Source organism: Balaenoptera acutorostrata, chromosome 15 (assembly GCF_949987535.1).
Source record: "Balaenoptera acutorostrata chromosome 15, mBalAcu1.1, whole genome shotgun sequence".
Classification (NCBI taxonomy): Eukaryota; Metazoa; Chordata; class Mammalia; order Artiodactyla; family Balaenopteridae; genus Balaenoptera; species Balaenoptera acutorostrata.
In genome coordinates this window covers 65428237-65438946 of record NC_080078.1, presented here as the reverse complement: position 1 = coordinate 65438946, position 10710 = coordinate 65428237, and the positions used below count along the sequence as shown (strand labels likewise).

The 10710-nt window shown below is 38.6% G+C and overlaps 1 protein-coding gene across 9 annotated transcripts in view; it reads left to right on the top strand.

Annotated features, from left to right (window-relative positions):
• The window catches only part of NCOA6 (nuclear receptor coactivator 6), a 100680-nt gene that overhangs the window by 50492 nt on the left and 39478 nt on the right, over positions 1-10710 (top strand). For all 9 annotated transcript variants that reach the window (XM_057528567.1, XM_057528562.1, XM_057528559.1 and 6 more), the window contains 2 exons: positions 2515-2670; positions 7723-7845. In XM_057528567.1, the coding sequence (XP_057384550.1) occupies positions 2515-2670; positions 7723-7845 (279 nt within the window). The remainder of the gene's footprint in view (positions 1-2514; positions 2671-7722; positions 7846-10710) is intronic.

The following is a 10710-nucleotide window of genomic DNA, read 5'->3' as shown; positions in this document are numbered from 1 at the left end:
AATTAGTTTATTAATGGCTTTTAAATAAATTAGCAAACTCAGACTTATGGTTATCAGTTATAGTCTTGATCCAAAAAGTATTTTAAGTCAGATGTTCTCAAATATGATGGAAGTTAAAAAAATTTGATAAAATATAACTGTTATAGTTAAAGATTTTTCTGCAGGCTTATCACAAGTAGATAATGTCATAAGCAAATTTAACGTTTGTCTAGACCATGTAAGTATAAGATTCCAGTACTGTTCAGATTGGGGAGAAGCTCTGCAGCATCTGTACTCTGTGGTACCAGGATCTCAAGCTCCCTACCTTTTGCTGTTTGGATGCATAAATATCATGGAAAGAAAAATGACCTGAAAAGCAGAGCTGGATTCTGATGCCATGATGCTGCTAGGTAGCCACTGGATTCTGGGCAAATCTCTTAGACTTTCTGGGCTTCAGTTTCCTCACCTATAAAATAGACTTGAACTAAATATTGCATAATCCTTCTTAAATCTCTGTGATTGTATTAACCTTCTGCTCTTAGCAAGTGGTCTCTTTTTTCCACATAAGAACAAGTGGACTCCATGTCTGGATAAATGTATAACGTATAATGGTTTTGGAGGTGGCAGTGGCTTTAGGCAACATGTAGGCACTTTCCCATATCCATATATATTTCTTTTTTTTTTTTTTTAAAGATTTATTTTTTTATTGATTAATTGATTGATTGATTGATTGCTATGTTGGGTCTTCGTTTCTGTGCTAGGGCTTTCCCTAGCTGCGGCAAGCGGGGGCCACTCTTCATCACGGTGCGCGGGCCTCTCACCGTCACGGCCTCTCTTGTTGCGGAGCACAGGCTCCAGACGCGCAGGCTCAGCAATTGTGGCTCACGGGCCCAGCCGCTCCGCGGCATGTGGGATCCTCCCAGACCAGGGCTCGAACCCGTGTCCCCTGCATTAGCAGGCAGACTCTCAACCACTGCGCCACCAGGGAAGCCCCATATATATTTCTTATTTTGAGAATAGATATTCCTGTATGACCATTTTCTCAATACTGGAATGTATAATTGAATGGAGGATACAAGAGATTTAATGTAGCTGAGTTTATAACAAAAGAGAAAATTATTTTGTCTGTGGTTGTTGGGGAAAAAATTTTTTTTATTATCTAACTGGACCTGGGATTTGCTTTTCATCTGTGAAATATAATTACAGACAACATTACCTCCTCAGTTAGTTTAACTTTTGCATCTTAATTTAAAAACATGTTCTAAAGTTTGCACTGACTTTTCAGATTTGCTGAAATGTAATGTTTTCATATCCTAACTGAAATGTAGTTGTCAAATTTATGTTGCTTTTCTCCTCAGTTTGGTGTGCTTCAGTGGAAATTGTTTAAAGTAGAAAAAGATCAAAAATGAGAGACATAAAGAATCAAGATTTAAGCCTTCCTTAAATTGAAGCATTTATAGGATATTGGAAGAAATGTTTGCTCCCTCTCTCTATGAATATCTTTCACAGAGATGCCCAGTGAAAATTTAAATATGAGTATTAAAATTTCAATTGTTTCGTTTGAAGAAGTAAAATTGCTTAACATTTTATAAGTGAATCTACTATTTTCCTTTTTAGTGCTCTTTCTTTAAACAAGTTTAGTGAATTGTAGCTACAGATTCCCTAATATCTTACAATTGGCATCTCTGCCAGTTGAATTTTTATAAAATTTCACTTGAAATTTGAAACTTAACTATTCTTAGCTTCTCAATTCACATACATTGAACTGAGTCCAGAAGTAGACCTTATTCTGTTAATTTAAACTTATCTCTCCCTTCTCTCTTATGTTCCTTTCTCCATCTTACTGCTTTCCATTTATTAAGTGCCTATGGTGTGTAAGATCCTGTGCTAGATTTTTGGCATATTATTATCTCATTTAACACTCACAATCTCATGAAGTAGTTTTTTCATGGTTTTAGAGACGAGAAGGGTAAGTTTCAGAAATGTTAAATAACTTGTTCACGGTCACCCAGGTGCTAAGTGGTACAGCTGGGATTCAATTTAAAGTCTGGGCTTCCCTGATGGCACAGTGGTTAAGAATCCGCCTGCCAATGCAGGGGACACGGGTTTGAGCCCTGGTCCGGGAAGATCCCACATGCCGCGGAGCAACTAAGCCTGTGTGCCACAACTACTGAGCTTGCACTCTAGAGCCCGCGAGCCACAACTACTGAAGCCTGTGGGCCTAGAGCCCGTGCTCCACAACGAAGAGTAGCCCCTGGTCACTGCAACTAGAGAGAGCCCGCACGCAGCAACGAAGATCCAAAGCAGCCAAAAATTAATAAATAAATAGATAAATAAATAAAACAAATAAATTTATTAAAAAAACAAAACAAAATAATAATAATAATAAAGTCTATCTAATACCAAAGCTTAAACTCTCTCAGCTACTCCATACTGGTATTCTACCTTGTTCTTTTACTTTGTTGTTGTTGTTCATTCCATGTCTTCAGATGGCTAAAAGATTACTGATATTATTCTCTTTCTTTCACGACCAAGAATCCAGCAAGCTAAAGGTACAGAAGGTAGAGCCCTGGAACAGCGTGCGTGTGACATTCAACATCCCCCGGGAAGCAGCGGAGCGGCTACGGATCCTGGCTCAGAGCAACAACCAGCAGCTTCGGGATCTGGGAATTCTCTCCGTTCAGATTGAAGGTGCATGTCTGGACGCAGATTATAGGAACAGTAGAATATAGCATGTGCTGCTTTGTCTGTTCCTCTCAAGTTGAATTCAGAATGCCAGATAATTCATGTCACCTGTGCTTCACATTACAGCACCTTAGGATAAAGAGGAATTGAGGCTCTGGTTGGGTCCTGACGCTTCAGCATCCACAGCCTCAGACTCCATTTCCTTGGCTGATGTTGGCAGTCATTCTGTCAGACTTTGATTTTACTGGTACCCTAACCAAGGACTGATTTGTCTTTTAAAGAATATCTAATTTCAGTCGCTTCCTTCCACCCAATAAGCCTTATTTAGTATTTATTTATCTAACAGAGAGTAGGAGGCCCTGAACAATCCTTTTGTAGCAGTATTCATTTTTCAGATGTTTTTGACAGAATGATCTTTTAAAAATGAAAATATGGAGTATACACACACACACACAGCTTAAAACCCTGCTGTGGCTTGCTATTATTCATAGAATAATGACCAAACTCCTTATCGTGACCTCAGGCCTTGCCTGGTCTGGCCTCTACCTTTCTCATCTAGCCTTATCTTTTACAGCTCTCCTCCTTCTTCCTTGCTATCTATTCTAGCCTCCTCAGCTTTCTTTTAGGTTCCTTGAATATGCATTTCTTCTTCCTTCCAGGAGTCCTCTGCATTGATGTCTTCTCTGTATGGATATTGTTCCCTGCCATTCCCCTTTCCCTTAGTTATACCTACTGAGCCTTCAAGTATCAGCTTAAATCTTTTTTTTTTTTTTTCCAGCTTAAATCTTGAGGAGGTGTTTTCTGAACTCCTTGACTAAGTCAGAGTCTTTTTTCACATACTCTTACAAAAGTCTTTTTTTTTTCCCCTTCAGATCATTTTCTCACACTTTGATTAAAGCAATTATTTGATGATTGTTTTGTTCCCCCATGGACTGCAAGCTCCAGTAGGGGCAGGGACCATATCTTGTTTCGCTCACTGTTGAATCTTTGCTTGCTTGTACATCTCAAGTTCTTTAATAAACATATGTTGAATGAAAGCAAGGGAAGCACATATATAATAGTAACACTTTGCTTCAGCCCTCAGAATAAATGATAAATAAAATATGGTCTTTGCCATTATAAACTCAAAAGGAGCTCATGACCTTGATGAGGGAGACAAACCTGAGAGATGTAAGTACCAAGTATGGGGAAGCACAAAGGAAATTCTGTCTTTTGGTGCCCAATGAACTAAAACCTTCTTTTCCCCTCCTGTGTTGATGTAAACAAGGTGGCAACCAGTGAGTGATTCCAGCCTTCTCTTGCCCTGTTGGGCCAAGCCCTCCTGACCCTGTGCTTGCATAGGACCTAAATGCTCCATTGAACCTCAGTAACTGAAAGGTCAACATTTTGTACGTAGGAGTGAGACACATTTTATGCAGTTAAGATTGTAGGCTGCTGTGCCCCAGAAGGGGCGATATCAACAAACAGATAATTTAGAGAGATTATTTAGAGATATATAGATTGAGAAATGGGGTAAATTCCATAATTTGATAAACAAGGAAATAGTGGCTTAAACAATAACCAGTTTGTTTCAAAAAATGTTGGATTGTCTAAAAGGATTCAGAAAAGTAAAATTAATTCACAGCAATCTATTGGATGTAGGATGAACTTTTGGGAAGAGTGTAAGTCAAATAACTATTGGTAATAACACTATATAGGCTGTTTATGCTTTATAAGCACATAAGCACATTATTTTTTATAAGAAACATGTAAGCAGTTTCTTAAAAACCCCAAACATTTTATAGTCTCTCTTACCTATTTACCTGAATTAAAAGGGCTTTGTGGTAGTGTTTTCCCCTGGAGAAAGGAAACACCAGTTTCTTCTCTTAATCATACCTACTTCCTACAGATTCTTAAAAGGGTAAGATGCTGACTCCCCTTTATCGTTATAGCCATAAATTAAAATACAAGTACCAGCAAGGAAGCCAAATAGATAACATATATTACAAGAAATTATGAAATTTACATATGGCAGTGATTATCACATTACAGAAAAAGAGTTCTTTAACTTTTAGGGTACACATATGTGTCCCAGGTGCTCTCCTTTTCTCTTTCCACACTCCCTGGGAGTTCAGGCTGGAGTGAAAGTGGTGGCAACAGCTGTTGCTTTTGTGAAACTGGTGATGGGCTGATGCCTTTTAAGTTGTAAGAGAAGGTATTGCCACTGTTGTGGTGTCTGCTGCAGGGCTGGAGGGACAGGTTGTTCCTCCCAACAGACTGTTCTCCATTGAAGAATCCTCCCCGTACCCTTCTTTTGAGTTTTGGCCAGGGAGTTGGGGAGATGTCTTTTTTGAGGACATTTTGTGACTCCTCTGTAACTTCATTCTGATTTAAAGCAGGAGTCTGTGTCAAGGGCCAGAGAATAAATTTTTTTGGCTCTGTGGGCCAGAAGATCTCTGTCAAGACAACTCAGCTCTACTGTAGTAGTGCAAAAACAGCCATAGGCAATATGTAAATGAATGAATGTGCTGTGTTCCAATAACGCTTATTTAAATAAACAGGCAGCAGGCTAGATTTGGCCCACAGGCCATAGTTTGCCAACCCCCATCAGCAAGTTGGAGAGCCAGTAGTGTTCTCTACGTGTGTTTCCTTGACAACGATTAGCTTATGTGCAGGTGGCAAATAGGAGAATAACAGTAGTATAGTGTGGAAATTGTGTTTAATTCATACGTGATTTTCCCCCCTCCCTGGGCAAGGGGAGTTAGATTAGTAGCAATAGAAGGATTAATTGTCCACAAGAAAAGCCAAAAAGCCTTTAGATCTGTTACTACGTAGGTGGGAGTCCTTTCAGCTTTATTTCAGGAAAATTAAGAATGAGAAGTTACACTCAGGTACCTTCCCCAGAAGTATACCCTCAGCATTGCATGGCTCTCGGCTTGTGAAGTTTCAGTTTCTCCTGTGCCCACCTTAATGGTGGCTCCACTTGCTCAAAGCTCCACTTCATCTACATTATTTCCCACCTTTAACCAGTCATTTTCATTCTACTGTTTTGGGGTATGTTGCCTACACCAATTTTTGTTTTTATTAGCGCTCTGGTTACAAAGCCGCATGGGTTTTGAGTTTGCCTCAACACTGTTTTTCCCATAAAACCTATTGTTTTCAGTGTGAGGTTTTTATAGACTGCGAGGTTTTCAAGGAATGCATTTATCGTATAGAAAAATGCCTATGATTCTTTGTAAGGTTGTAATAAGATGACTATTCATCATATAGCCAGTAAATAGCTAATGAGTGCCTACTGTGTACCAGGCACTGTTCAGTGTTTAAAGGATATAATTAAGGTGGCCATATAATTTATCATCTAAATTAGGAAAGTGAGAGTAAAGGGGGTTACTGTTAATAACTATTAATTAACTGTTAATAGCTATAAGTGAATGAACTATTAATTAACTGTTAATAACTATAAGTGAATGAATAAGTAACTGTTGATACATGGGATGTGCTCTGAAGAAGTAACAAGATGTTCTGATAAGGGTGACCTAACCTTAGATAAGAAGATTGGAGAAGGCCTTTTGGGGCATGTGACACTTAAGATTACATTGAAAATTGAGAAGTTGGTTTATGTGAAGAGTGCAGGAGAACTGTTCTAGGCAGAGAGAACAACACGTGCAAAGGCCTTGAGGTGAAAAGTGGGTTTGTGTACCTAAGAAAGTAAAAAAAAAATGCCACTGAGGCTGAATCCTTGTCATTAAAGGAGAAAGTAGTGTGAGTTGAGGTTAGAGAGATAAGGCAAGGACCACGTCTGGGCTGTCAATAGCAGCCACAAGCCATTTACATGATCTGATGTCCATTTCAAGAACAATACTATTTCCACCTAGAATGTCTTAGCAAGTTTAGTGTATTAATAGTTTTTTCCCTTTAGTGGAAACCCTCAAGATCTGTATTTTCTTTTCTCTTTTCTTCCTGACTCCTATAGGCAACTTAGAACATCTTGTAGCCCCTGGTGATTGGTCACTTATTGGTAGTATATTTGTTCCCTATTACCAAGCTATCTGCCGGGTTAAAATACTTAATATTTTATCTATTTATCTAGCTGACCTAGATCAGTGACAAGACAGAGGAAACTGCTGTGCCCTCATTGGCTTCCTTCTTTATCATCTTGCTCTGTAAAACATTAAGTTAAGGAACAAGGTGAACGCACCCTTTCAAATTTTCAGCCACAGGCTAGCTATACTTTTATCTGCCCACAAGGTGGTGCTGTCTTCCAGAGTAACAGTAGTCAAAATTTGGGATTAAGCACAAGGAAGCATCCCAAAACTTGTTTCAGAGACCTTTTTATCAAGTGAGGTTTAAATTGCCTCTAACTTTAGAGTCTACTCAATTGGAACACTTCTAGTGACATTACCTACCAGGCTATTGTGAGGTTCAAATGAGATACAATTTTGTAAGCATTAAGAACCCTATACAAAATGTTCGTCTTTTTTTTTTTTTTTTTCCAAAATGTTGGTCTTTATCGTAAGATGTCTCAGAGGTAGATTAGTAGCAACCTATCTACTCTTCATTGCAGGAATTTCTCTGCTGCGTATCTATTTATATTGCAGTCATTGAAAGGGAAATGGTATTTTGCTTACAAATATCACAGTGTCCCCATGCCATCATATGTTCTTTCTCCATTAAACCTACTCGTATTTCTAATTTCTGATCATAAATTCTCAAAAGGTAATCTAGGATTTTGAGACTTTCTGAGACTATTTTCTTCCTACAAACACACATTCAAGGTGAGTTGGTTGAAAATAAATATTCAGAGTTCCAAGCTCTCTGCTGATGGCATACATCATTAACGATTGTCCGTCTGCTGTATTGTGAGAATTGGTTATGTTCTCCCTGTGCTTCATGTAAGTGAACCTGCTCAGGTGAGGTTGAAGAAAGACCCATATAGTATTGAACTCACCCTTTTTGTGGTGGTAAACTTACCGTAATTCTTCAAAAGCACATAAAACGGAAGCTCTCGCATATCTGTTTTTAAACAAAATTTGCATCTTATTCTGATGATTTCCTTTTTAACCTAACTATCATTTTCAGGGGAAGGTGCTATCAACCTCGCTTTGGCTCAGAACCGAGGCCAAGATGTGAGAATGAATGGACCCATGGGAGCCGGAAATTCAGTTAGGATGGAGGCGGGATTTCCCATGGCAGGTGGTCCAGGTGAGATCTACTCAATTGTATGACATTTTACTAGTTTCCTTTTTTGGCTTTATTTGCTAGTGTATGATCATTTGGGTCCTGCAAGATAGGTGGGGGTTCCTGACACATTTCTGTTTATTGGTTCAGGAAAGCAAGACGTGAATCTAGACTCTCAGGAGGCCAGAATCACAGAGCATGGAGCATATACAGTCTTTGTGATCTTTTGGGCTTATGCTTAAAGATAGATGAGCCCTGAACCATGCAGCAAACATTTATTGAGTTTTCATTGTATGACAGGACCTATGCTAAGTGTTGAAAGTACAACTGAATAAAACACCTTCTACCCTCAGGGTGTTTATAGCATAGTGTAGCTTTCCAACTCCCACCTTTCTCTGTGACTGAGAATCTGTGAGCTGAGAGTTCTTGCATGCTTATTTGTAATCTGCAGAAGTATGTGGGAGAATATTGTGTTTTTATGTATTTAGAATTTGAAAGAGTTATAAATTTTTTGCTAACTTTTTAGCAGTCCTGAAATTTCTTAGAGATTGAACTCAATATTCTGTGAGTCACAGAATATTAGAATTGAGTTGGCTCTCTCATTTGAAGCTGAGGAACCTGTGGAGTTCACAGAAAGGAAGCAATCTGCCCTGGGTCAAGTAGCAGTGGGCTAATATCACAGCTCTAACTCCCCAGGTCAGTGCTATTTTCACAACACTAGTGGCTTTCAAACTTTTTCTGCTGCAGGATCTTTTATTCACATAAGCCAGAAAAGCACAGCTGCTATGGTTGAAGGAGAGTAAGTACCTGAAACTATACCCAATCATTCACCTCCCCATCTACCACAGTAGCTCTTGAAGAAATGTGGCAGAATAGAGAAGCTCAATTTATAAAGCCATTTTTCTGAACTATAGCTGAAGACTTGGCCATATAGAATTGGAACTAGGTTTTTATCCTGGCACTGCCATTTAGTGTTTACCTCAAACTAGTCACTGTAACTCTCCAGGCAACAGTTTCTTCACCTATAAAATGAGATAGTAGTGCCTATAATCTTTTGAGCTCATGCTTGAAGATGGATGAGCCCTGAGTCATATAGCAAACATTCACTGAGTTCCTGTTATGTGTCAGGGCCTGTGTTGTTGGGCTGTTTTGGAGTACTGTATAGCAAATGTAAAATACCCAACCTGGAACCTATAGTAGGGAGTTAAAAGATATAGTTCTCCATAGAAGTCTGAGCATTTGGTGTTAAGCCAGCTTGATGAGAGATTATAGGTGACGCTATTGCCACTACTGAAGAACCAGGGCCAGAAGAAGAGTGGGCAGAGTTTAGCCAAGTTGCATATAGTTAGTGAAAGAAAGACTAGACCTAGGATGAGACTCAGGAAATCTGGGTTCTGGTCTCAATTTCTGGCCAGATGTCTTAATATTTACTAGCCTTAGTTAGCTGTAAACATATTTAATTATGTCCTAGAAACAATGTTATAGATCTCTTCCAGCCTTAAAATATTAGGACTCTTAAATCAATATCAATGCACTAATTGCAAGCTCTCCTAGTATCTGGCAAATAGCAGGCATATTTACTAAGCATCTCTGAAAAGTGAGTGTAAATTTTAGTGATGTGTAGGTAGTTCATTATCAACATAGGAAACTTAGAAGCTTTAGGTTGAAATTAGGTTAGACTGGTATTTAATGAAGGACACTATGATAATATATACAATATAAAGTTTCAGGAAAAATCAGTTAGTAATGATCTGTAGTCACAGTAACATTTTAACCCCTAGGTGTCTTTCTTTACTGCCAAGCATACTTTAAGAATGTTTTTTCTCTGTTGTCCATTGGGATAGTGGATGCAAACAAAATTTAACATTTGGTTAAACTAAACAGAGAAATTTTTCAAGGGAAAGAGACCTTAACTAGCCTCTAAAACAATAATAAATAACTTTGGAATTGTGTATCTAGAATGTCTTAGACTAAATTATTCTTAATGCCATTTTCTTCTCTTAGCATTGGCAACAGAAAGTTGGCTGATAAGCAGGAGTCTTTCATAATGAAAACCAAATCCATATCCTATTTTCTTTTCATAGCCTCATAGAATCCCAAGATTAGTGATTATACCATACTAGTCATTTAGTCATGTGTCGCTATTGATGTTTTGAACCGATAATTCTTTCCTGTGGGGAGCTGTCCTATGCATTGTAGGATGTTCAGCAGCATCCCTGGCCTCCTATCAGGTGCCAGTAGCACCACCACCTTTTTCCCCCAGTTGTTCCAACCAAAACTGTCTCCAGACATTTCCAAATACCCCTTTGGGGACGAAATTGCTCCCAGTTGTGAATCATGGCTCTAGTCCAGATTCCCACATAGTGCTGGAATGTATTCTATAGTATCTCTACTAAGCATGTAGCCAGCATGTGCTTAAACATTTCTGAGGATAGGAAGCTGATTGTAGACTAAGAAAACCTGTTTCTTCTTATCTCCTAAGAACTTTCTCACTGTCTAATTACCATCTTCGAAAAATGGGGTGGGGTTCCTCAGAAATAAATGCATTTTTTTATTAATTAATATTTTTTTATACAGCAGGTTCTTATTATTTATCTATTTTTAAAATTTTTTTATAAAGCAGGTTCATATCAGTCATCAATTTTATACACATCAGTGTATACATGTCAATCCCGATCTCCCAATTCATCACACCTCCACCCCCACCCCCCTGCCGCTTTCCCCCCTTGGTGTCCGTACATTTGTTCTCTACATCTGTGTCTCAATTTCTGCCCTGCAAACCAGTACAAACAAATCCATTTTTAACAGATAAACATTTACCTAATTGCCCTTTCCCAACTACAAAACACCTGAAAATGCTGGATGAAATATAACATTTAATGCACAGCT